This window comes from Manacus candei, unplaced genomic scaffold (assembly GCF_025592945.1).
Source record: "Manacus candei isolate 608988 ecotype Guabito, Panama unplaced genomic scaffold, ASM2559294v1 h1tg000040l, whole genome shotgun sequence".
NCBI lineage: Eukaryota > Metazoa > Chordata > Aves > Passeriformes > Pipridae > Manacus > Manacus candei.
The window spans coordinates 652,891-677,152 of NW_026138088.1; the positions used below are offsets into that span (position 1 = coordinate 652,891).

Consider the following 24,262-nt stretch of genomic DNA (forward strand, 5'->3'; position numbering starts at 1 on the left):
CCTTTCAGCGTTGTCCCCAGGAAGGACGCAAGCGCTGTGTTTGCTCGGAAGGAATCATTTAGCGGCGGGAAAAAAAGAAAAAAAAAAAAAGTGGAAAGAATAAAAAAGACAAAAAAGGCGGCGCGGAGGACGGGCCGGGGGCGGCCTGGGGAGCGGGGCCGGGCTCGGGGGGCGGGTCGGGACAGCCCCTCCCGCCGCCGCCGCCGCTCCGCGCTGCCCGCCCCGCCCCGCGGCCGCGCCCCGGCTCTTCCCCGCCCGTCGCCGCCGCCGCCACCACCGCCCGCCGCCGCTGTCGCCGCTCCGCTCCGCCATGTCCGCCGAGCCGGCCCCGGCCGCCGCCGCCCCCGAGCCCGAGCAGGCCCCCGGCCCCGAGCCGCCGGCGGGCGGCGGGGAGGCGGCCGAGCACCGGGCGCTGGTGCTGACGGGCTTCGGCGGCTACGAGAAGCTGAAGGTGCAGGCGCGGCGCGGCGCCGGCCCGCGGCCCGGGGAGGTCTCGGTGAGCGTCCGCGCCTGCGGCCTCAACTTCGCCGACCTGATGGCGCGGCAGGGCCTGTACGACCGGCTGCCGCCGCCGCCCTTCTGCCCCGGCATGGAGTGCGCCGGCACCGTCCGAGCCGTCGGAGAAGGCGTCCGCGACCGACAGGTGAGGGCGGCTCGGCCCCGCCGCGCTGCGGAGTCTCGTGTGCCCCCCGGCCGCTCCACCGGCGCGCTGGGGGCCGGGGCTCCCCGTCGGGGCTCCGGCGTTGCTCAGCCCGGTCCAGGGGCCCGTCCGATGCCGCCCGCGGAGGCTCCGGCAGCGGACAAAGGCCCCGGACAAAGGCGAGGAATCCCCCGGACGGCCCTGCCCGTCCCGCTCGCTCCGGGACGGCGGAAGCGCCGCCGCCCGCCCGCCCGGGCTGAGGGACCGGAGCCATGGGGAGGAGCTGGGAGCGGCCGTGTTCCTTAGACCCGGGAGGTTTTCCTAAGGTTGGACGTGTTTTTCCATGGTTGATGCTATTAAGCGTTACCCCAAGGCTCCTGCCTGTTGGCAGGATGATCCTTACAAGGGGCAGCAGTAATGTTCAGCGGTGTTCAGACTCCTGCTTCCAAATTGAGCAAGGAGGGCAAGAGATGAACCTCATCCCTCTTGCCTTGTTAGGGCTCTGTTCGTTTGGGCAGCTGGCAGGCAGCACCCTGGGTACAAGCCAGAGCCTGGGGTGCCTGCAGTCCCTCTGAGGGTCGAAGGTTATGCCTCACCCTGTGGTGAGAGGTGCTGTGCTGCAGTCTCCCGATGAGCAGAGTGCATGCTGTGGGCTCCTGCTTGAGCCAGGGCTGCTGCAGTCCCTGCAGACCTCTGCACAGAGAACAGCGTGCATGCACTGCCTGTGGCATACCAAGGGCAGGACTGTGACGGCTTCTGCTAGCCTTGAGCTTGTTTTAGACCCACTTGTCCTCCAAATTTAGGTTGGCGATAAGGTAATGGTCCTGGCTCGGTCAGGGCTCTGGCAAGAAGTCGTGAATGTGCCGGCCATTCAGACTTTTCCAATGCCTGAGGGGATGAGCTTCGAGGAAGCAGCTGCTCTTCTTGTCAACTACATCACTGCCTACATGATCCTGTTTGACTTTGGAAACCTGAGACCCAACCAGAGTGTCCTCATCCACATGGCTGCAGGTAAATAGTTCTTGACAGCCCGTGTTGAGACTCTTGGCCTCACCATGCAGTTTCCAAATGGGTGGCGTGGGTAAGGAAGTAATGGGGCTGGATTGACAAAATGTCACCTGGCAGAGGTGCAGGCTTCATGCTGGCCCCATTTCCCTACTAGCTGAGGTTGGTCTCTCCCAGTGTGTCCCAGGCATCAGCCTCACCAGGCAGAGCCTTTGTTCTGCAGCCTGTCACCAGCACACGATCAGTGCAAACAGGGATAATTTACCTATTCAGAGGTTTCTCTGACTGTTTGCTTCTGAGGCTTTCTTGCTGCTGATTTTCAGGTGGTGTGGGAACTGCTGCCATCCAGCTGTGCAAGACTGTAGAAAACGTCACCATTTTTGGCACAGCGTCTGCCTCCAAGCACGATTCACTCAAGGAGAGTGGAGTTGCTCACCCCATCGACTACCGAACGATGGATTATGCAGAGGAGGTGCGGAAAATCTCTCCCAAAGGTACTACGTGGTGGAGGGTTTCTGCAACTGTCCTGCATTTCTTTCAAGTGCAAAGAAACCTCTAGTTACTACCAGTTCTCTCTCTCTAGGTGTTGACATTGTGCTGGACCCGCTGGGAGGATCCGATACAACCAAAGCGTTCAACCTGTTGAAGCCAATGGGCAAAGTCATCACTTACGGTGCGTGTGAGCCCCGTGCCCACACCCAGTGCTTGTGCAGGGGGGACCATGTGGTGGCAGGGTGGGATCCACACAGGAATGCTTTGTGTTGCTCCATGCCTGTGCTGTCAGGGACCATCGCTATTCCTGACTGCTCTGTGTGTCGTAGTTCTGTTATTTCATGAATGTCTTCAGGATGCTTCCCCTGGGTGAGGCACTGAGGGGAGTGAGATTTGTGTCTTGTCCCCAGAGCTCTGATTACAGGCTCCAAGGCTCTTCCCTCCCAGGGCAAGATCTCTCTTTGAGTACAAGCCAGTGCCTGCAGGGGAAGCTGGAATGTCCTCATGGAGGAACAGAGGCACAGCTGCTTTGTCTGGGCTGAGTTAATGCACAGCCTTGCTTTTCTTCTAGAGGATGTGTGGGTGATGAGGTTTGAGGCTACTGAATACTTATCTCTCCATTCCCCAGCTCTGGAACACTGTGATTTTGTCCCATAGACAAAGCCTTCACACAATCCCCAGTGGTATTCCAGACACTTGCACCAGTGTGCTGCTTCTGCTGTTGCAGCCGTTGCAGCGTGTGACTCCCCTGAAGAAGCAGGGCTGTAGGAGAAGGGGAGAGCTGTCCTGCCAGCCTGGCTGGATGGCACTTGTAACCCTTTCTTGTCTCTGCCAGTACTCCAGTCTAGCTGCTTCTGCCTTAGGAGGGATGAAAAAAGGAATTCTACATTTTTGTGATATATACGAGTGCTGATAATCCACATTCTGGATTATCTTGAGGCTGAGACAGGTGCCTGTTTCCACTGATGGTCAGATGGGCAGAGCCTCATGTAATCCAGTTCTCAGCTCTGTCCATCACTGGACAGTGAGTTGCTGCTCCCCTGTGCATTGTCTGAGCTGTTCCATGGGATGCCTGTTGCCTCTCATGTTGTGTTCCAGCTCATCTATAGCTTGCCTTCTTTTTAGGGGTAGCAAACCTGATCACTGGACAAAAGAAGAACCTCATGGCTATGGCTAAAACCTGGTGGAACCAGTTCAGCATCAGTGCCTTGCAGCTCCTACAACAAAACAAGGCAGTGTGTGGCTACAACCTGGGATATATGGATGAAGAAGTTGAGCTTCTCAGAAGCGTTGTAGTCAAGCTGGTTAACCTGTACAGTCAAGGAAAAATCAAGCCTAAAATAGACTCTGTATGGCCCTTTGATCAGGTGAGTCTGAGCTAACATACAGGCTGGCAGCAGTTCAGAGTGAGCACCTTTGTTCCTGGGGCTGACCTGCTGGAAGTGTTTGATAACCATCTGTTTGCAGACGTTTGGTGCCTTTTTCCTTTTAAGATACTGTGGGTGAGTAAAGTGGCTGGGCTCTTCTGCTCCAGTGCCCAGAGCTGGGCAATGCCAGACAGTGTCCCTGTGGAGTAGGGCAGGTGCTCAGCTGTGCTCCATGGGCAGCAGCAACCAGGAAGGGGCTGCATTATGCATCAGGCTGGAGTCTGCCCTGAGCCTGCCCCCTGTAATTAAGCAGAACAGATGGGAAGGTTGTTGCTGCCCTTCCAAGAGTGAAAAAGAGCTCCGGCAGTGAAGCAGAATGAGGGTGTTGGAAGGGAGCAGAAGGTTTTTCAGTAGCTCTGATCAGTGTTGTTGCATGGATGTGTCCAGGCAAAGTCAGGCTTTTCCCTTGGAAATCCTGTGCTGGGGCAGGACTTGCTGCAGGGGAGCAAAGAACTTAGTGATGATCAGTCAGTATTCGTACCTGATACCTGTCTTATGGAGAGGCTTAAGGAAAACTTGGATTCCAGGCCTGGCACTTGCTTGGACTGCAGGGAAAGGTGCCTCTGGGTTATCCTTTAGTCTGGTCTGGGTGGACTGAGGGGCCCAGGAAGGGCATGGATGCACTGTGCAGGGTGGGTGGGGATCTCACCAGATTCCTTCTGCTTCCAGGTGGCAGAGGCCATGAGGCAGATGCAAGAAAAGAAGAATGTTGGAAAAGTCATCCTGGTTCCTGAAGCGCCGAAGGAAGAATCCAAAAAAGCAGAGAACTAAAGAAAAGAGATGTATGCAGATTATGAATTCATGGTTTAACTCCCTGATCTCTTTGGGACCTGAAAATGGACAGATCAGTAGCTTCCATCTTCACCAGTACAAGAACATCATGGTTATCATTCAGATGAGGTTTGCATGCTCTTGTTGTGACTGACCCTTTGCCAGATATGCCTCCTGCTCTCTCTTTTGAAGGCTGTTTATTTCGTACAGTTTTCTAATCACTTGTTTCTCTACTGAATTTCCAAACTAACCTTATTTTTCTCACAGTGCAGCTGAAGCTTCCAGGCAGTTGGTGACTAACAACTGCACAGCCTGTCACTGTAAAGTCATGGCCAAATGTACTGTAGCAACTGCCAAGTATCTCTGCAGAAACTGAGCCCTGATGAAGTGTTCTCACTGTCACCTTTGTGAAGCCTGTTCAGCAGAGAATTGGCCAAATGTAGGGTGTTTCCTCCACAGCCAAAGGAAAGCACAGCTGGCCTCGTTTAATTCAAGCAGGGATTTCTCTTCTGTTCACACTGGCCCTGCTCTTTCCCCTCTGCTTTTGTAGGCCACTAACACAGTCAGTAACAACTCCTGTTGTCTTTGCCTTGACCATCCTGGTTAATTTGGGGTCTGTGGCATACCGTGCTTGATTTGCAGTTACTTCTCTTTGCAGTCAGCAAATACCCTGACAGGCTGAGCTGGGCTGTGTCTCAATACAGAAGAAAAGTTTCAATTGGGTAACTTGATCTTGTCCATTTTCTATTTCCAAACTGGATAGAGAGATCTGAACTGTGTCTGATTCTTTGAGACCATAAGGACTCAACTGTGTCAAACGACTGGAACAACTGATGTTGGCTCTGTGCTTTATTATGTTGGGCTCCAAGTTGCTATTGCTAAGGCTAAACTTTACCCTCCTGTTTGTGTTTCCAAGGGCTGCAGTGTTGAATTGGACTTCATTGGGATGGGAACACTCACACCAGCTTGGGGTTCAGTGCTGCAGTAGGGCTTGACTCTTCTTCCTGTGAATCTTTGACTCATGGGACCCTTGGGCTCTCTTCCAGCACTGAGGGTTTAGGAGCTGACTGTGGTGTTCCTTCTATAGCAGAACTTTGTTTCTCTTCTGCTTTTCTTCTGTGCATTTGAAAATGGAGCTGTGCAGAGACCCAAGCCCAGTTCTGTGAGCACCTTGAGTCCTGGGTGGTGCTGTGCTTCCCACTGGACCCTGCTTGTAGTCCCAGGCAACTCTGGTGCTGTTGGTACTTGCTTTTGAGGCTTTGTCATGGATTGTAGGTGCTGTGGGCTTTTAGGCTTCATTTTGGTTTTGAAAAGGTAAACCCAAGGGCACCAAGAAGAGCTGCTCATCATGGAAGAACTCAGGCTTCAGGAGCAAAACCTTGCAACCAGAAGTCCTGCTTAACCAACCCCCAGGCAGGGCCCAGGGCCCAAGGAGGGCAAGTGCAGGGCCCTGCACACAGCCCCCTTGGCCCCTGAGAGAGCCCACGCAGGGCTGGGGGTCCTGTGCAGGGGAGGAGTGTGGCTTCTTCCTCAGCCTGCTCTGTCCTCCAGCAGGGCTCCTGTCTATCAGTGCAGCTTGTAGTTCAGGTGCTTGGGCTCAGTCCAAAGTTCTTCAGAAATGCGTAGGCACAGCTTGCCTGGCTAACTTTACATATTGAAACAACCCTGTTCCCTACAACCTCAGAGGAGTGCTGGAGCCCTCTCACAGATCCTTGTCAGTTCATCTCTTGAACTTCATAAATATGGGCTGATGGAACTCGCAAGCACAACTTCTTATCTTTCTGAATCCAGAATCTTGCTGCTTCTTTCAATCTGCCCTGTCGTGCTAATTTAGATTAAATCCAACAGTGTTTAATGCTGCTTTACTAGGTCTGACAACAGGACTGTCCAAATTGCTGAAATGGAAAGTCTGGACCTGTTCCTCTGAGAAACTGGACCTTACCTTGATGACAGAGCAGCGTGCTCAAATGGCACCCAACCCTGCACATCTTCAGGTTCTACTCACTGGTGAAAAGGAAAGCTATCCCAGTGTGTTTCACAGTAACATCCCTCTCCCTGCTTTACTCTTGGGTCAAGCACGTGCTCAGTGCCTTACATGGATGGCCTTGGGTTGGGTGGTGTGGCCCAGGAGCCTCACAGCTCAGACCCCCCAACCCACAGGAAACAGCATCTCAGTGCCTTCTGCTACATGACTAGGAAGTCACTGGGGCCTTTTCCATTCTGGCCAGGTATATTGCCAAAATCCTGTTTTGACTCTTGCTAGCTCTCTTTTGTGAACACTGGTGATGTCATTGGAATTTCTGTGAACAAGCTGTACTCTTCCCAGGTGTTCTAGCCTTTCCAGGGCTGTCCTGGCAGTTCTGTGCTCCCCAGTCCAGAAGACCTGTTGTAGAGCCCTTGTCTCCCTCAGGGTGGCTGTTTGGCTCCTGGCAGTCCTCGAGTGAGGCTTTATCTGCTGCCCTGGCCTTGGCTCTCTGGGAACAATCCCTGTTCCTGTATCTGCTCACGTGTCTTCTGCATACAAATTCCTGAAGCCCTTATCGGGGCAGGAAGAATGCCAAGCAGTTACTGTGTGTTAGAATTCAGCACTGGCTGTTTTGTGTCCCTTGGTAGCAACAGTGTTTTCTATAGAAAGACCAAGATTAAGTGTAACCTTGCTCTCCTCTGCCCCTGCTCCATGCTCTGCTCTAGGCGGGTGCTGTTGGTTGTTTTTTGGGTTTGGTTTTTTACTTTTTTTTTTAATGGGACAGTAGGTATAGAATCTATGTAAAACAACTTCAAGGGTCTTAATCAAGTTAACCAGCAGGTTTGTACACAAGGACCAAAGCAGAAAACCAAAAACAAACCCTAGTATAAAAATCATTCCACTCAACATTGCTTGTTTAGGGCAAAGTTGTGCTAGTGAGGAAGTGGGAGATTCCTGTCCTTAATCACGTGTGCCATTCGAGCTATCAGAAGTGCAATTTAATGTTTATTTTACTGATTGTCTGACTCTAAGGTTCTCCCATGAGGAGTACAAGTGGGAAGTGTGAGTAAGGGGTTGATGAGCAGAGGAGGGGTCCCCGGCCCTGCGTGCCACAGCATGGGGTGCCTGTGCAAGTGCCTCTCCTGTCATTGCTGCAGTGGCCTCCCAGGCTGGTGCTGCTGGTATTGCATAAAGGGCAACTCCTTTGCTTCACCAGGCAGCTGTTGCCACGTTTTTGACTCTTTGGTTTCTCTGAAGCTTCCTTAGGTTGCATGCTGACCGCAGGAGGGGAAGGGAGCAGAGGCGGCCTCCACTCAGATGGAGGAACACAGCCCATGCCAAGTACTGTGGGAAGGAGTTTGGCTGTACCTTTTGTTTCAGACACCTGTGTTAAACTAGAATTGATTGACCAGAGACAAATAAGAAGCACTGTGGGTCTTAGGCTTCAGCTGGTGCAGAATTCTGGCCCACTGACAGCTGCTATCATAGGTGTTACACCACTGGTTGCCTGAAGTCTCTGGTGTGCTGAGCCCTCGTGATGGCAAAGTGTGACTGGCAAGTGGTACATGAGCATGATGTGAAACACATTAGACTCTGAGTGAGCCTCTTACAACATACAGTCTGGTCTGTACTGTCTGAGTCATGTTGGTTTGCAGATATGTGATATGAGTGATGCTCATCCTACGGACACATGGAAAATCTTTGTTTAAAAATATATATTCTGCTTTGTACGTGTAACCAAGCTGGACAGAAAGGAAGTGTGCCCCTGATGTTTACATGATTATGTGTAATGCTCCTCTCTCAAATGTTACCATATGCCTTATGTGTTTCAAATGGTAATTAAAAGCATAACAAAACCGTCCATGGTACACTGCTCAGGTTTCTGTTGGCATGAACCCTCTGCCCTCAGCTTGGCCTCTGGACAGGTTCAGTTGATAAAGTGTTACTCTCCCAGCATGAGGAGGTGCCTCTGCTCTGGAAGACAACTATTAATTGTTGCTCCTAACACGCTGTTCTGGAAGGCAGCTATGGTGATTTTTGTTTGTGAAGCCCTTAGCTGAGCTCTGCCCTTTGTGTCTGAGGTGTCTCTGTAGCCAGGTGGGACTGAAGGAGGGTGCCTGGGCTGAGGGTAAGACAAGCCATGAACAACCACTACTGAACGTGAGAATAAATCCTTTTTATTTATGTTTCTCCACTTAAGAGACTGTCCCTGGGAGGCAGCTGTTGCAGGTGCTGAAAGCTGTTAATGTTCTCCCCAAGAGAGAACCAGGTCACCTGCTGGCCCCAGAGCAGGTGCTGGAGAGGGGCTGAAGCATCAGGCTGTCTGCTGAGGCATGAAGAGCTGACACTAATGACATCTTATCTCTGGCCCTGGCTCTGGTGGCAGCTGAACTGGAACCTGCCTGTAGGAGGTGGAAGGTACTTCCAGAAGCTGGGGCTGGACTAGGCACAGGCTCCTGCTAAGGTTTGGGTCATGCTGCTGAAAGCCACACAGGCCTGAAATCAGCTGAAATCAGGTGTGTAACTGGCTGTGGCAGGACACACAACCAGGAGGAGCTGGAGTTTCTGGGAAGTGCTGATCCACACTGAGGCCTGTGTGGGGCAGGGATGGAGGTGCTGCTGTCGCTGATGTGCAGGTTTCTGGCTACCTATGGGGACACAGGAGCTCCTTGGATAAACACCTGCTTTTTCTCAAGCTGTCTCTATTAAGCTGCAGTTTTATCAGAAGGAAAGGAAGGCGAAGCAAAGCCATGGGCTGTGGCCATGGGGGTCTCATGCAATGCCCAGTTTCTTCAGAACCGTGCGGACCTCCCGGAGACACTGGGCGTCCGGGTAGCCGTTCCTGTGGAGCAGAGGGGGAAGTGCTGTAAATCCTGCTGATGTGCCAAAATCACAGAGGGGGGAGCGGCAGTTTGGTTTTGCCCCAACCCTTCAGCAGGGGCTGAGGGTGGAAGTCCTGCTCCTGGGAGCTGCTTACACCTGCAGGCACAGCTCACACCCAGTGTTGGCTCCGAAGCCCTGTCACGGGAAAGGCTGTAAGTGAACAGGGCCTAGAATTCCTGTCCTTGAGGAATTTACAGGTGTGGGATGGGCAAGGGCTTTTGCTCTAGCTGGAGGGTGCCAGGGGTGGTCTGCCATACCATAGCTGCCCTGCAAGCTGAAGCAAAGGGAGGCACCAGCTCTGCCACCATGGGAGCATGGAAGAGCCACCCCTGCCAGGATTTGTTGAGCCCATGGTTCTCCTCTTCTAATTGCTAAAACAACCACAACCATACCCAAAACTTAGGATGAGCTGGGCCATACCTGGCTTTGCCTCCACCAAAGGAGGTTTTGTGTGGGATAAGGCCCCATGTCACTCTTTCCTCTCCATTGCAGGACTTGATCTGGAATGTCAGTCCACGCTCAAATGCTTTCTTCAGCAGCATTGCTGTCTTCTGCCCTTCCTTGTTGTCAGGTAGGAAGGCACAGAAATGCCCCCCTTTGTAAGATTGTCCTGGGCGAGGGTCCCCAACCTTAGAACAGGAATAAGATGTTTTAAACAGTGGCTGGAGTGCTGTGCCTCTGAGGGGACTTCTAAGGTTTGTGCCAGCTTGAGAGATACACCAGTGACCATGGTCCCCAGGGGCTGATAGTCACTGTCAACTAAAAACAGATCATACTTGCTCCTCTTCAAAAGCAGCAAGCTGCTCCCAAACCTGGTGTGAAGCTTTTTGCCTTCCCCAGGTTAATACCTCTGCTGCTTTCCACGAGGTAGGGAGCTGTGGCTGCCCTTTCCCCCCAGTTACACACACACACTTGCCCTCACCCCAACCACCCTGACAGACCCCCTGTGTGTGCTGTGGTGGGATGGGGAAGCCCCATGTGGGTACCTACCCCCTGCACGCCGTCAGGGATACTGTAAGCAATTTGAAGCGTCAGGTCTCGGTAGTAGCCGGGCAGGCTCTGAGACAGAGAGGAGATCTTGAATGTCCCCGGGATCCTGGGACTGGGGGCAGCTGAGGAGGAGCTGCAGCATGCTGGCCGCACACTGTCTGCTGCAAAACACGTCCTGCACAAGGCATGACCACAGGGGCCCTGGCAGGTCACCCCTGAGCCCTGGCAAGCATCACACCGGCCCAGGGGAATGGTGCCACTTTCCTGTCCAAGGCTGGAGTCTCTTCTCTGCTGTGATGGGAGGTCAGGCTCCTCCTGCTCACTGCTCCTGCCCTTTGGGAGCTGTGCCCTTCCCTGGCCCCTGGGCTCTGCTGCAGGTGCCTGTTGGGCCGCAGCTGGTGGCAGCTCAGGAGCCGTGGCCCTGCACAGCCAGGTGGGCAGGGAGTGAGGAGCCCCCTCAGCTGCAGGGACTGGGGAGCGCAGCTGTCCCATCGCTTCATTGTGGCCTCCTCTGCTCTTGCCTTTGTCTCTTGCAAACTGGAATCTGTCTGGCAAAACCTGTTTTAGCCGGGCGACGTCCGACTCCCCCAGGGACAATTTTGTCTTCAGCTGTTCCTGGGACTCCTTCAGACCAGCAGGACTTGGCTTATCCCCCGCAGCAGGGTTCAGAAGGCTGCTTCCTCCTTGCCCAGTCCCAGAATCAGCACGGCCATTGGCCTCCTCCTGCCCCCTTGCCTGCTGGAACCTCCAAGGACTGGGGGACCTCTTTTCCTCGGTTTCTGGCACCCAGGAAGCCCTGAGCATATCATTGGGGACTGCTTGATTGCTGATGTTCAGGTGCTGCAGGCCCATCTGGAGGGACTCCAGGCTACTTGGAAGGGCTGCATCCGGCACTGTGTCCTGCCTTCTACTTGGCTGGATGACACTTGATTGCCCTGTACTCTCTGGTCCTGCAGACACAGATGAAGACTTCAGGGCACGTAGCCTCCTGGAAGAAAACACGTGGAAGGCTTCAGTCACTCCTGGCAGCATTTCCTTGGGGTAAGCAAGATATAGCTTGTATTTGTCTTTGTGGAGTCCAACCTGGAGGGATTTTCCTCGCAAGAGGCTGCACAGTTCACTCAGGGCACTGTCATCTGGACCATCTACAGCAAGCTCTGAGTAGCTCAGACTCTGACACACCAGGTCAGGGCACTTCTGCACAAGAGCTTCCACCTGCCATTTAGCCTGGAAGAGCCTGCTCCTGTCCTCTGCCTGCAGTGTCAGCACTGCGCAGTCCCCAGCACGGCGCTCCGAGATCTGCACCTTCCCCCCCCTGCACAGCTTGTCGATAGCGACACGGCAGGTGTCTCTCAGGTAAGACCACTGCAGAAAGTCCAGGCTCATTTCCTCACTCACCCTGCTGCTGCCACTGTCTCGGGACTTGCTGCTTTCCTCTGACCTCGGCAGGGAGAAGCTGTTGGACCGGCACAGCAGAGGCCTGGGTGCAGAGGGTTTGGAGTCTAAAGCAGAAGAGGTCCTTGTCACATCAAAGGTGCTGGAGGTGCCAGTGTGGGAATGGTGCCCAATGGGACCTGAGCCTTTAGAGTCCCCAGGATGCTGTGAAGTGCTGTTTTCTTTGCCCCCAAAGGACGACAGCACCTTGTGCCCTGGAAGCCTGACAGCTCCTTCGACATGGTCCCGTTCTGTGGGGTCGTTCTGCTGAGGCTCTGCTGCTGACCCCAGAACCTCACCTGCTGTAGGGACAGGAGGCTGATACTGCTGGGTCAGTGCTGTTGGGTCACTCAGACCAGGAGCATCTGATGAGTGTTTCCTGGAAAGCTGCACCTGTCCCACTGGCAGAGAGTCCTGATTCAGCAAGAGGCCCTGGCCAGCCTGAGACCTGTCAGCTTTCAGGGCACTGAAGTTGGCAGCTAGCTTAAGTTCACCTTTCAGCTCTGGCCTGCCTGAGCTGAGCTTTGTCACTGAGGAGTCCACAGGCACTTTGGGCAGATGTAGTGGAGCCTCTGTGGTACCAGAGGCTGTGGGGTGTGAGGGCTGGTTTCTGCTCAGCACGTCAACTGCGTGTGCAGCACCTCTCTTGGTGATGGAATGCTGAAGGTACTGCTTGGCCTGGGACACGTCAACGAGGTTTCCAATAAGATAAATCTGCTTCGTGTCCTCGTGGCAAAGCAACTGGGGATACAGCTTCTGCAGCTCATGTGTCAGAGCCCTGAGTCCCTGGCTGTCCATTCCCAGCCCTCTCTTGGCGATCTTCTCCTTGCGCAGGCTCGCCTCCAGCTGCTGGTAGAGCAGCTGCAGGGCCAGGCGGGCCTCTCGCAAGGCCTCCATGTCCCCAGGCAGACCTCCAGATGGCTGGAGGTACAATATGGTGATGCCATCGCTGGTAACATCCACCACATCCACGCGATGCTGGCGCAGCACACCTTGGTACTTGGCAGCACAGAACCTCTGCATGTACAGGTAGATGTCCAAGTCCATCATTAGAGAAAATTCCTCTAGCTGTTCCACAGCTTCCCCATCCACTGGGCCACGAGGTGATGGGATTTTAGCTGTCATTTCACACTCCTGGTCCCCATTTGGCAGCTTTGCTGTCTCTTCTGCTGACTCAGTGGAGTCAGGCACTTGCTGGTGATCATGCATTCCCATCTCTTTGGCTCCACGGCTGGAATCTGGCAGGAGGATCTCCCCAGTGGCTTTGCTCCTGAGGTTCAGGCTGCCCAGCAGGTCTCTGCTGAAGGCCTGCAGCTCAGTGAATGGGCCCTGGACTATGCAGTGTGTGTTTTTAGAATCGAAGTTGAACTGCACATTGCTGTAGCCCTTGTGCAAGTCCCTCAGGAGGGTTTTGCCAGTAGGAAGTTTGCCATAGTCAATTATCATGCACGCACATATGAAGATCTGCAAGTAGATAGCAAGGGAGTGAGAGAGAAAGGACCAAAAATAACCCCCTCCAAGGCACAAGAGAAGGCAAGTGCACCTGGCCCCTGTATTATTATGACAGAAGAGAAGACCAGTCCTCCATCTCTCTCCCTCAGCATCTGGCTTTCAAGAGAGATGGAGCCTGATACAGGCAGGACCGAAAGACCCACACTAAGCTACTCCTCAACCTTGTGCACTTGTCAAAAGCTTTCTGCAACCAAGGAACGAGAGGGGGAAGTCACACAGAGATGTGACTGCATTTCTACACACTGGGAGCTCTCCAGACAGCCGGTACCTCATCGGGGCTCAGCTCCTCAGTGTGCAGGGTCACCTCCAGTGGGTACTGCATCCCCCCGATCGCCAGCACGTGGTCCTTCAGCTTCAGGATCCTCTGGGCCACTGGTGGGAAAAGCCACCCGAACCTGCGTCAGCCCAGCTGAGGGGCAGCAGCGGGGCTGCGGGGCCGGGAACGGCGGGACGGAGCCCCCGAGGGTCCCGCGGCCCGTTACCTTCCGGCGCCTCGAAGGTGATGAGGCCGCAGGGCGGGGGCCCGGGCAGCATCCGGACCTCGGCGATGTCCCCGCCACCGTTGCGGGAGCGCAGGAAGTGGATGGTCAGTTTGTCGGCCACCCTGTCCGGAGGCAGCTCTGCGGGGAGGCCCCGCACCCGCACCGTGCGCCCCGCCATGCCCGCGGGGAGCGGCCGCGCCCGCCGGGCCCTGCGACACCGGGGAGCCCCCCGGAGCCCCAGCGGCGGCTCCTCCGCTTCGCCGCACCGGCCCCTCGCCCGCCCCGTCACACCCCGGCCCTGCGGCCCCTGCCCGGCCCCGGCCCCGCTGCCGCAGGGAAACGAAAGCGAAAGCGGGGCCGCCCCGCCCCGGCCGGCACCTCCCCGGGCCCGCGGGACGGCCCGGCCCCGCAGAGCGCGGCCCGGGGACCCGGCGCCGCCGCCCCCATCCCGGCAAGGGTCCAGCCCCCCGACGGCTCTTGCATGCAGCTCCCGGCCCGGCCCGGCCCGGCCCGACCCCAGCACGACAGACACGGTGCTCTCGCCAGATGCTTTAATTCTCGCCGTGCCGGGGGGCACACGGAGCTCCACAATCTCGGCTTGATGGAGATGGCCAGGACTAGCCCGTGTCCTCCACAAACACGGCCCTCCCCATCCACCCTGCTGGGACATAGGCGAGGGCATCCACCTCCCCGCCGCCGAGGCTGGCCTTCTGGAAGTGGATCTCCAGGGTGTCTCTCATGGATTCATCAAACAGCACATCGGGAATGCCAGAAAGCAGGACAGTCCTGGGACAGCAGCAGGGCTGGAGCTGGACAGAGACAGGGATGAGCTGTGTGGTGGAGTAGGGAGAGGGGCTTCAGGAGCCCCCCACCTGTGCTGCCTCGGCACAGGCTGGCAGGTGCTGCTTGCACAGGGTTCGTGCCTTTACCTGCAAGTTGGTGATGTCTCCATTCATGTATGGTGATATTTTGACTTTGTATTTTTCTCCCAAAATAGGAACCTGGATGTATCCTCTCTCAATTAGCAGCTCTGCAACTGAAGATGGAGAGGAAAGCCCTGAACTGCCCAGGCCCCAGATGAGCTCCAAGGGAGGTTACGTCCCTGGCATAGGCACCAAGGCTGACACTGCCCAACTCATTGTCAAGCTCATCTACACCAGCATAGTCTCAGGGGAGGCAGGACAACCTGGGCTCACTGTGCCTTCCCTGTTCCTCAGACACAGCTACATCTGCCCTCAGGAGATGACCCATTTCCCTCCAGAACAGGCTGGGCTGCTCCACCCTTGCCAGCCGCCCAAGCTCAGCACACCCCACGCACCTCCATCCTCTCTGAAGGTCAGCACCACCTGGCGAGAGTCTTCCTGGAACTCCCTCCTCTCCACCTCACTGCCCCCATTCTTTTTCTTGCTGAAGAAGAGCTCCAGCTTGTCCAGCAGTGCATCCTCAGGGATGTCCCCGTTGGGCAGGTCAGACACAATGATGCTCCTGCTGCTCTGAGTCAGCCTGATCTGTGAGTGGCACAGGCCATTCAGTGCCAGAGCAGGACCGGCCCCAGAGCTCAGGGGAGCAGCACTGAGTGGGGCTGGTAGCAGTGCCCTGGTGGTAGCAGTGCTCTGGTAGTGGCAGGCTCGAGCAGGGGGGAGCATTGTGCCCAGGGCAGCTCTGTGGTGTGGGATGCAGCAGGCTCTCAGGCCCTACCTCCAGGGCAGATGGCAGCAGTATCTCCACAGGTGCTGCCTGCACTTCCATTCTGCACTGGTCAAGGTCCTCCACTTCCTCCCAGCAGCTCAGCTTCACCACGTGCTCTTTCACCTCTATGATCCTCTGGGCCACTGCAAGCAGAGAGAGCCCCCAGCACAGGGCAGTGACTGCCTGCTCCCAGTAGTCTGTGGGACAGGACGGAGCAGGGAGAGCCCCCAGCACAGGGCAGTGACTGCCCACCCCCAGTGCTCTGCAGAACAGGGCACAGTGCAATGCTTCAGGGAGGACCCCCACACAACACAGGTGGAGGGGCAGCACTGAGCCCTGGAGGGAACACAGGGCAGGCCCCAAAGTGACTGTGCAGGACACCAGGCCAGGGCAGTGCTCTTCTCACACTTACCCTCTGCCTTCTCAAAGGTGATGAGAGCTGAGCCCCCTGGCAGAGGGTAGCGGATTCGTGGGGTGAGCATCAGTTTGTTCATGTCCTCCTTGTTTGCTGCAAGTCCCTTAAACACCATTTTCTTCTCTGGCAAGCCAGACTGCATCTAGGTTCAAGTACAGACAGCACCTGGAGGAGACCGGACCCTGCACAGGCATGTCTCAAGCTCATGGCTCAAAATAAACAGCTGGAGAGCCTCAGCAGAGTCTCTCGTAGGGTCTGGCTGTGCCTGGAGTCCCAAAGCCATGACTGGAGCTCCTGGCTCTGGAAAGGAGCCACCTGTCAGCAGGAGCTGTGCCAGTCATCACACAGTGCCCAGCTGCATTTGCTTGCAGCCTCTCCAGTCAGGCTTGCACTCTTGCCAGCAGACCTGAGCACCCACACACACTCTATTACCATCACAAGATCACCCTGGGGGACCCTCTTCAATTCTTCCAGTTTATTTTTCAGGACCTGTTTCTCCTTCATCAGTCTGGTGTTCTCCTCCTGTGCTGCAAAAAGCTCCATCTGGAAGGAAGGAAAGAGGGGACAGTAAGGGAACACCAGGACATGAGGGGCTGCAGCACACTTCTCATTCTGAGCACAGCACTATTCTTGGACACAGCTTCACCCACACCATTTTCCTGCTCTTGACTGCCTGCAGCCCTGCCCTGGCTCCTTGCCCTTGAGGACAGCTCTGCCTTCACCGCCATGGCACTGCCTCACTTCCCAGCACAGGCCTGTTTCCTGTGAGACCTCCACCAGACCCAGAGCAAAGGGATCTCAGAGCAGTGAGCACCGTGATGCAGCCCCTCCACCACCCACACCTTTCCAAGCCAAAGGCACATCCTCTGAACACCAACCTGGTGGTCTCTCTCTTCACCTCTGTTTAAAGACATTTGATGTTCAAGAATTTTATGCAGTACTTTTCCCTCTTTCCTCAGCTCTTGTGTCCTTTGTTCTGTAGCTTCCTTGGCCGTTTGTAGCTTTACACAGTCTTGCTCCAGAAGACTGTAAAGCTCCTGTGAGAAGCACCATCAGACAGTAAGACCCTGCAGACATTGTGCCACCCAACTGGCCACCCAGCCCCGGCACAGGCTGCTCCTTTGGGAATGAGCCCGGATCCCAGGACAGGCTCTCTTCTCCACGGGATTAGCCCTCTCCGCCGCCTCTGGCTCATAGTCCAAGAAAAGACACTCGATCTCACGGCCAGGGCCGGCTGGGCAGATCCCGGGGCGATCCCGGGCGGTTGGGATCCAGCCGATCAATCCCCTCTCCTGGACGCACCTTGAACTGCTCGATCTCCCGCCGGAGCTGCTCGGGGCTCTCCGGGCCGTCGGGATCCAGCCGATCAATCCCCTCTCCCGGACGCACCTTGGACTGCTCGATCTCCCTACAGAGCTGCTCGGGGCTCTCCGGGCCGTCGTGCAGCCGGACGAAGGAGTCCTAACCAGAGGAGGGGTCTCAGCCGCTCTGCGCCGGCCCCTCCGCCCCCCGCCCCGCAGGTCCCGCGGCTCAGCCCCTCCTCACCTCGTCCGAGTCCATCCCCGCGGCGCTGGGGCAGCACGGACCAGCCCAGGGGAGCCCTCCCTGCCCGGTCTCCGCTGCCGGGGAGCCCCACGCCGGCTTCCTTTCGCTTTCGCTTCCGGGGCACCGCCCCGCCCCGCCCCGGTCGGCGGAAGGCACGGACCGCCCGGGCCCCCCCGCCACGGCCCCAAACCCCGTCAACCAACCCCATCTCCCTCCCACGGAACCCGCCTCCCCCAAGCACCCGACTGTCCTGCCCGAAACCGACCAGGAAATAAACACCTGAATAAATACGTACACAACCTCTTCCTGCCCTCCTCTTGGGCCCCTGCTCCCCCCTCATGTGGCCAAAGCCAGCACCCACCCCGTTCAGGAACCAAAAATCCAACACCCTCAGGTTGGTCCCCACATGAATCACCCTGCACTCAGCAGACACTTGGAATCATCCATTCACCTTCCCTCTTCCATCCCTTTTCTCTCACAGGAATCATCACAGTTTTGGGAATAAGAGATTTTCAGTGTGGCAGGAATGACATCAACCCAAAGGTACAGGAGGGAAGAGCAGCCATGGCCCCACCCTGTGCAGGAGGTACCCCAAGGCAGTCCCAGAGGCAACATCTGCATCCTTGGCTCAGGTGCTGACACTCACCTGGACAGCCATAGCTTTCCAGCTCTTAGAGACACACAGAAAGCACAACCATACCACAAAGACCACTGCTTTTTTTTTTTTTTTTTTGAATAACAAAACAACATGGTTTTTAATAAACATTTATTGATGCAACCTTGTTACACCCCTAGAATCGCAGCTTCTGGAAGAACCACTTGTTTTTGCCGGTTTTGTACCTGAAAGGGAATACAAAGGTTAGAGAAGGCTCTGTACCAGCAGGTAACAGAACGAAACCTGCATTTGAGCTGTGCCAGACAGACAGGAAGTAGTAACCACCTTACTCAGAGACAATTCACTTGGTCTCTCCAGCCTAGGCTGCAACTAGACCGGCTTTAAATATTGAAACTCTAAGGGAAGCAAGGGCCAGCTTCCAGATTCCTCGTGAAGGACACCCACCACTCCCACAGACATGAGCACAGGACACGGCCATCCTGCTGGACACCTTGCATGGAGGGCAGTAACCAGGAGCTGCCCTCAGAGAACAGCACAGGGGCTGCCTGAAACACCCTGGGTCTGAGAATACACAGTTCTTTCCTCTGAAGGAGCTTCTGAACAGAAAACCAAAAGGGATCAGTAACCCAAGCACTCCTGGGCAAACCATAAGCACTACCCCAGGCCACTCAGCCCACTGACAGAGAATGGATGAACTGGCAGTGGGATGCCAGAGCATCCATTGGCACCTGAAAGGCCCTGCTCACACCTGCACAATGCTGCACACACACAGTGCTGCACACACAGTGCTGCACACACACAGTGCTGCACACACACAGTGCTGCACACACACAGTGCTGCACACACGGACAACTGAGAAGGAACGTGTTCACCAAACGTGCACGCAAGGAAGCTGGGGCACAAGTGCCAACTGGGGACTCACAGGCTGTGGCACAGCCACCCAAGTCCTTGCCCTGAGGACAAGCACCAACACCACTGAAGAGACGAGATCCCAGCTCACCTTTCCTCAAATTTCACCTTGGCTTCGCGTCTCGCTTTGCGTTTCAGAGCGGGGTCCCTGAACACGTCCTTATTGACCACTGTTTTGTCCAGGGGAATATCCACAGAATACCTAGGCAAAAGAACAGCATGGTTTGAAAGGCCCACAGTACCTGGCACAGGGCTGAAAACCAAGCAGGGACCAAGAGCAGTCTAACTAGTGCCAGGTCAAGGGGCTAGAGTTCTTAAAGCCTCCTCAGTTAAGGAATGACTGAACCACTAAAGGATCCCCAGTTCAACCTATAAAGAAAACAGTCAACCGCTTCCTGAGGGATGCACAGCTCTGTCCAACGTGCTGCCTGGGAGCTGCTCCGAGAGCTCCAGGGCACAGGGAGAAATGGCTCTGCCAGCCCCAGACAGAGCTGTTTCAAATGCTCATCTGCTGACACTCCCTGAACAAGGGGAAGGTTCCTGTGGCTAAATTAAGAGCCAGCTGCCTCATTCCAGAAGTTAGTATTTCCCCTTAACCTCAGACCTCCAACTCCTTGTTTTTGCAGAGCCCGAGCCTCATGTTCACTCAGACACGACATTAACAGCCCCAGTGACTCTGGGCGTTCACCAGAGCACACAAGAACCGCGATCCCCAGGTGCAGCCGAGACTCCTCCAGCCGACACTGCCGGCAGCAGCGCTGTCGGGGCCGCACTCACCGGGTGGGCATCAGATGGTTGTAGTTGTAAACCTTCACGAAGGACTTGATCTTGGACCTCTTCGCGATCTTCTTCTTGCCCATGGCAGCCGTCACCTTGCGCGGGTAGCGGTCGATGCCGGCCACCAAAGCGTGGCTGTACGGGCGGTCCGAGGTGCCATCGTCGATGTTCTGAAACACACGGGCCGCAGCGGCGGTGGCACCGCGGGGACTCCACCCGTGCAGCCCTCCCGGCACGACCGAGCGGAGCCGCGCCCGGAGCGGCCCCGCCAGATCATCCCCGCGCTCACCTTGACGATGACGGCCTTGCGCCCCGAGTAGCGGCCGGCCAGCACCAGCACCACCTTCCCCGGTTTCATGAACTTCCCCATCTCTGCGGACACAGCAGCCGGCAGTCAGGCCGAGCCCGCGCCGCGCCCCGCCCGCCGCACCCGCGGATGGCGGCGGATCCCGCGCCCGGCCCCCACTCACCGAGGCTCCGCCGCGATGGCGCCCAGGCCAGAAGAGGAAGCTGCGGCCGCGCCCCGCCCTCTCAAGGCGCGATCGCGTCACTTCCGCCGCGACACCGGGAGCCGCTGCCGGCACCGGGCACGGCGGGGCCGGGTGTGTCTCCGCCCCCCATCCCCCGGCACGGCGGGGGCCGCGTAACGGAGCCGGTAACGGACACAGCACACGGCACGGTGGCGGGCTCGGCCCACACGCACTACAGCGCTATTTAATACACCCCGCGAGACACCGGGCCGTGCTGGCCCTTGCACAAAAGCCTGGAACAATTTGCTCGGACCGCTGGACAAAGCAGCCTGGCAGCCCGAGAGACGCGGGTTGCGGAGCTGCTGGAGGAGACCCTGGAGCCCCAGGGCATCTGTGTATCTGCCTCCGTCTTCTACATCCACCTTGGAGAGGGCAAGTCCCGTGTGACTGGGCAGTCCCCGAGGTGCCTCAACACCTGCCAGCCTCGCTCCTCCATGAGAGGTCTCGTGGGTACATCATGTGGAGCACAGACGGTGAGAAATAACCACACAGGAGCTTAGCTGCAGGTCCCCTCTGCTCCCCACCCCAACACTCACTGACACCTGGGCAAGGCAGTTTTGCCCCTGAGAGCAGCAGGGCTGGGGTAAGGAGGTGCTGCCCATCTCACAGCCTCCAGCAGCTCTGCAGGGACAACCTTGGACAACACACACTTCCAGCATCACGACACTCTAAGACTTCCCTAAAAGCAAATATCAAAGAGACAAAGTTGGGTCTTACAAAAGCCAGGCTTCTTGAGCCCAACAGCTGCCTACTTGTGGAAAATGGATGATCTACAATAAAAACACATCAAAAAGCATCTTTGATGTTTTTCAGCTGCCGAACAGCCAGATCAACCGGGAGACTGAACTTCAAGTTGCTCAGGCGGCTGAGGAGGGTGAGTGCGCTCTCAAAACCCGTGTTGGCCATGTAGCTCCAGGGCTGGTAGTGGGTCTGCACTAGAGCTCCAGACTTGCAGATGAGGTTGAGCCAGGAGACCAGGCGCTGCTCGTTCAGTGCCATGCACACCAGCGCCTTCAGCTCCGAGTCCGCGCTGCGCTTGAAGGGGCCGTGCTCCGTGAGCACCGTGTGGATGGCAGCCAGCAGGCTCTGCTTGGGGGTGGTGGCCACTGCTCCTGTCACAGGCAAGGCGAAGGACTGGGAGAGCTTGCGAGCCGGGGATTCCACGAAGGCTTGTCCGTTCTTAGCATTGTAATACTTGACAAAGAGCTCCCAGGGGTGCATGGTCCGCGGCGAGGGGCTGAACGCGGGGATCAAGCACGCGATGGGTGCCAACACCAGGCTCATGCCAGGGGAAGAGGCGTAGAGCCCGTGAGCCATCAAGTCCCGCAGAGCCACCGTCAGCTCCCTGCGCACAGCCAGAGTCAGCTCGTCTCTGCCTCCCAGGGGAACGTCCTGCAGCTCAGAGCAGACAACCTGCTCTGCCTGTTGGTGTTTCAAGGCGAGCTGCCTCACCCGCTCCACCGACAACTCCAGTTTCTTAATTAAGGGGGAGAAGTCCTTGTTGTCTTGGTCCTTCTGCCAGAAGGTGCGAGGGATCTGACCTGTGGCACAGCCGAACTGGCTGACGGCAAAGATCTGCAGCACAGCCAGCACACGGCGCATGAGCTGCAGGCCCGTTTCTCGCATCCTTTTGGCATCTTCTGGGTTCACTGACCAGGTTAGAAAAGAGAAAAACATACTCTCGTTAGGGAGTCAACAACGCTGCTTGTTCATACACACAAAGGGAGTGTAAATGCCTGCAAATTCCATCAGGCCAACATTCTGACTAGCAGCAGATCCCTCATGCTACACTACTTAGTTCCAGTAAGTTCGTGGGATAAGTGGGGAAGTCTCAAACTGAAGAACACTGGATCCCCCCAGCTCACAGTACCTGCTTACAGAGTTCAGAGCTTGAAGAGCATGAATTAGAGTGCATCAGACAGGGCTGCTCAGTCTGTCTGCATTTTGCACTGTCAGCAGTCCCTTCTCTTCCTGACCCCTGCTAAATACCAATCCCACCCTCTCTGCCACACGTTCAGGCCCTGTGACTACTATAATGATCACATAAAGGGAGGGTAAAGGAACTGGACACAGGCCCTCAGCAGTGGGACTGGGGAAGTACAAAGACCAACTGCCAGGAAAAAGCAGAGTATGACTGGTTTGTGCCTGTCAAAGCTCCAGGGAGGGACAGCCAGAACTGTGCTAGCAGTGCCAAGCCCAGTGGTGCCCACCTCTGTTCCCAGAAGGCTGGGTGCTGGGTTTGTAGGAGCCCCCGCAGTCACAGTGTCCATCTTCCGCCTTACCAGAGCTTCCAACTTCATCTACAACAAGGATTTCACACCATTATTTCACAATTATGAATTTCAGCTGTGCATACAGTATTAAGGTCAACATTCCTCTGACCTCTCTGGACCTCTTTTGCCACTCTATCCTTTCCCTCACCATCAGTTTAGAGAGATTTGTACTTTCCTGTGACCCAGGAGCTGTTTCCAACATCTGTGACCTCCCTCCTCATCACTGTGTCAGGGAATTACACAGCAATTCAGTCTGCTCATCCAAAACCTCATCACTGACCCTGAATGAAGTTGATGAACATTTCGAGGTCCCTTATCTGGGTCTTCAGTTGTTCCACCAGCTGCTCCTTCACCCTGGCTGGATTTACAATCTGTGCTATGGCAGCATCCACCCGCTGCCGCAGTTCCTCTGGGGAGAGCGTTGCAATATCTTCACTCAAGTCCATGTCCAGCTTCTTTATCAACTCATTTATAATCATCTGCAAAATACGAGTGAGCAGCATGATTTCACCATGTGGCACTGCTGCCCAGGATACTCCTTTCCCAGACACTCGCTTGGAAACAGGATGCCTCTGCTGCACAGAAATAATTGCAAAAGACACAGGACAGGTTCACATGTGTAGAAAAACTCCTGACACTATTTCAGCTGCTAGCAAGAAATACAGATTGATAACCACCTACAGTCTGTAATCCCTCACAAGGGCTAGGAAATGCAGGAGGTTTTGTGAGCCTTACCCGTTGCCTTTCCATAACCACAGACTGTGGCAAAGAGTCATAGCTGCCCTCTTGGTAAGCAAAGGTCTCCAGGTCATCCAGCTGTGTCTTGAGCTGCAGGATCAGCTCTCTGTGCTTCTCCTTCTGGACCTCAATTTGTTCCTGCTTCTCTCGCTCACCCTGAAAATGGTTACCAGTAAATCAAACTGAAGGCTTATTGTCACAGTTAGGCCCCAGAGAACAGGATCATGACATGAGGAATGTTTCCTGCAGCTCATGCACTTCACTTGTGAGCACTGCAAACCAGCCTGAGAAAGAAATGTGTCTAAGCACCAAGACAGCCACATCACCTCATCTGACAGGGGAAGGAAAGTGCTTCTCCAGGCCTCCTGCACCCACACCCCATCCCACAAGGCTGGGATCCAGGAAGAAAGTGGCCAAATAACGTGTGTGTAAATAACATGTTCATATCACAGATCCTCTGACTCACCTGTGCCGTAGGTGGGAGTGGAGCGGTGACACACCACTCAGGGCTTTAGGGCACGTCCCTGCGAGCTGGCACCGAGTCAGCAGGGCCCTGACTGTGTCTGGCACCGATTTCTGTGCAAACACCAGCACTGCGGGCAGCGCAGCTGCTGAGCCCCCGCCGGCAGCGCTAACGGGCTTCACCCGGGACACGCGCACGTAGAGATGCCGGGGCGGGCAGCGCGGGGCCAGGAGCCACGGGACGCCGGTACCCGCGGCGCCGGTGCTCTCTGTGCCCAAACAAGGCCCCGCTCCGCCCGGCCGCGGGCACTCACCGGAGCGGCGCCGAGCCCGTGGGGCAGCGGCGCGGGGCAGCCGCGGAAGGCGAAGTCTTCGAGGTCGCGGAGCAGGCGCTGCTGCTCGGCCGGGCCGGCCCGGGCCACCTGCCGCAGCCGGAACTGCACCTGAGCGAAGTGCGAGGCGAGCGCCAGCAGCGCTCCGTGCAGCCGGCGCCGCTCGGCCCGCAGCCGCGGCACCGACTGCGGCGACCCGCCGCCTGCCACCTCGTCCTCGTCCTCTTCCTCCTCTGCCTCCTCTTCCTCCTCCGCCGACACGGCGCCCACGGGCGCCCAGCGCTCGCCGGGGCCCAGCGGGCCGCCCTCCGCCTCCATGGCCGCCGCTACCGGCGCCGTGACACCGCCGCCATCTTGCCGGCGCGGGGCGGGGC

At 56.3% G+C, this 24,262-nt stretch overlaps 5 protein-coding genes across 6 annotated transcripts; 1 reads left to right on the plus strand and 4 right to left on the minus strand.

The window, feature by feature from the left end:
* Positions 1-258: 258 nt before the first annotated feature.
* On the plus strand, positions 259-8,162 carry VAT1 (vesicle amine transport 1). The gene is made up of 6 exons (XM_051794758.1): positions 259-643; positions 1,444-1,651; positions 1,969-2,139; positions 2,229-2,318; positions 3,263-3,504; positions 4,234-8,162. The coding sequence occupies exons 1-6, from the start codon at positions 311-313 to the stop codon at positions 4,333-4,335; spliced, it is 1,146 nt and encodes a 381-aa protein (XP_051650718.1). The 5' UTR covers positions 259-310; the 3' UTR covers positions 4,336-8,162.
* A 300-nt stretch (positions 8,163-8,462) lies between these two features.
* On the minus strand, positions 8,463-13,891 carry LOC127474221 (uncharacterized). The gene is made up of 5 exons (XM_051794740.1): positions 13,603-13,891; positions 13,389-13,492; positions 10,175-13,072; positions 9,605-9,813; positions 8,463-9,143 (listed from the first exon to the last, which is right to left on the minus strand). The coding sequence occupies exons 1-5, from the start codon at positions 13,778-13,780 to the stop codon at positions 9,074-9,076; spliced, it is 3,459 nt and encodes a 1,152-aa protein (XP_051650700.1). The 5' UTR covers positions 13,781-13,891; the 3' UTR covers positions 8,463-9,073.
* A 248-nt stretch (positions 13,892-14,139) lies between these two features.
* IFI35 (interferon induced protein 35) lies at positions 14,140-17,388 on the minus strand. Its single transcript, XM_051794756.1, has 9 exons — positions 17,252-17,388; positions 17,009-17,167; positions 16,585-16,743; positions 16,139-16,249; positions 15,704-15,848; positions 15,301-15,434; positions 14,921-15,110; positions 14,532-14,638; positions 14,140-14,411 (listed from the first exon to the last, which is right to left on the minus strand). Exons 1-9 carry the CDS (start codon positions 17,264-17,266, stop codon positions 14,220-14,222), a joined length of 1,212 nt encoding a protein of 403 aa, XP_051650716.1. The 5' UTR covers positions 17,267-17,388; the 3' UTR covers positions 14,140-14,219.
* Positions 17,389-18,000: 612 nt separating this feature from the next.
* RPL27 (ribosomal protein L27) lies at positions 18,001-20,137 on the minus strand. Of its 2 annotated transcripts, XM_051794766.1 has the most exons (5): positions 20,024-20,137; positions 19,843-19,925; positions 19,554-19,723; positions 18,868-18,978; positions 18,001-18,091 (listed from the first exon to the last, which is right to left on the minus strand). In XM_051794766.1, the coding sequence occupies exons 2-5, from the start codon at positions 19,921-19,923 to the stop codon at positions 18,043-18,045; spliced, it is 411 nt and encodes a 136-aa protein (XP_051650726.1). In that variant the 5' UTR covers positions 19,924-19,925; positions 20,024-20,137; the 3' UTR covers positions 18,001-18,042. The 2 variants fall into 2 exon arrangements, with proteins under 2 accessions (XP_051650726.1, XP_051650727.1); XM_051794767.1 differs by lacking the exon at positions 20,024-20,137 and having other exon boundaries at positions 19,843-19,926.
* A 615-nt stretch (positions 20,138-20,752) lies between these two features.
* On the minus strand, positions 20,753-24,260 carry RUNDC1 (RUN domain containing 1). Its single transcript, XM_051794757.1, has 5 exons — positions 23,871-24,260; positions 23,092-23,250; positions 22,637-22,835; positions 22,294-22,383; positions 20,753-21,732 (listed from the first exon to the last, which is right to left on the minus strand). The coding sequence occupies exons 1-5, from the start codon at positions 24,204-24,206 to the stop codon at positions 20,870-20,872; spliced, it is 1,647 nt and encodes a 548-aa protein (XP_051650717.1). The 5' UTR covers positions 24,207-24,260; the 3' UTR covers positions 20,753-20,869.
* Between the last annotated feature and the right edge of the window lie 2 nt (positions 24,261-24,262).

Excerpts from the sequence above, each read along its gene's own strand:
- VAT1 (XM_051794758.1), top strand. The coding sequence starts at position 311 with ATGTCCGCCGAGCCGGCCCCGGCCGCCGCCGCCCCCGAGCCCGAGCAG. Across the intron at positions 2,319-3,262 it reads GGGCAAAGTCATCACTTACG|GGGTAGCAAACCTGATCACT; the intron begins GTGCGTGTGAGC and ends CCTTCTTTTTAG. Across the intron at positions 3,505-4,233 it reads CTGTATGGCCCTTTGATCAG|GTGGCAGAGGCCATGAGGCA; the intron begins GTGAGTCTGAGC and ends TTCTGCTTCCAG.
- LOC127474221 (XM_051794740.1), bottom strand. The coding sequence starts at position 13,780 with ATGGCGGGGCGCACGGTGCGGGTGCGGGGCCTCCCCGCAGAGCTGCCT. Across the intron at positions 13,493-13,602 it reads CACCTTCGAGGCGCCGGAAG|TGGCCCAGAGGATCCTGAAG; the intron begins GTAACGGGCCGC and ends TTTTCCCACCAG. Across the intron at positions 13,073-13,388 it reads AGGAGCTGAGCCCCGATGAG|ATCTTCATATGTGCGTGCAT; the intron begins GTACCGGCTGTC and ends ATCTACTTGCAG.
- IFI35 (XM_051794756.1), bottom strand. Across the intron at positions 16,250-16,584 it reads GTGAAGAGAGAGACCACCAG|ATGGAGCTTTTTGCAGCACA; the intron begins GTTGGTGTTCAG and ends CCTTCCTTCCAG. Across the intron at positions 14,639-14,920 it reads GACCTTCAGAGAGGATGGAG|TTGCAGAGCTGCTAATTGAG; the intron begins GTGCGTGGGGTG and ends CTCCATCTTCAG.
- RPL27 (XM_051794766.1), bottom strand. The coding sequence starts at position 19,923 with ATGGGGAAGTTCATGAAACCGGGGAAGGTGGTGCTGGTGCTGGCCGGC. Across the intron at positions 19,724-19,842 it reads GCAAGGCCGTCATCGTCAAG|AACATCGACGATGGCACCTC; the intron begins GTGAGCGCGGGG and ends CGTGTGTTTCAG. Across the intron at positions 18,092-18,867 it reads AAGGTGAAATTTGAGGAAAG|GTACAAAACCGGCAAAAACA; the intron begins GTGAGCTGGGAT and ends ATTCCCTTTCAG.
- RUNDC1 (XM_051794757.1), bottom strand. The coding sequence starts at position 24,206 with ATGGAGGCGGAGGGCGGCCCGCTGGGCCCCGGCGAGCGCTGGGCGCCC. Across the intron at positions 22,836-23,091 it reads TGGTTATGGAAAGGCAACGG|ATGATTATAAATGAGTTGAT; the intron begins GTAAGGCTCACA and ends CGTATTTTGCAG. Across the intron at positions 21,733-22,293 it reads CCAGCCTTCTGGGAACAGAG|TGAACCCAGAAGATGCCAAA; the intron begins GTGGGCACCACT and ends TAACCTGGTCAG.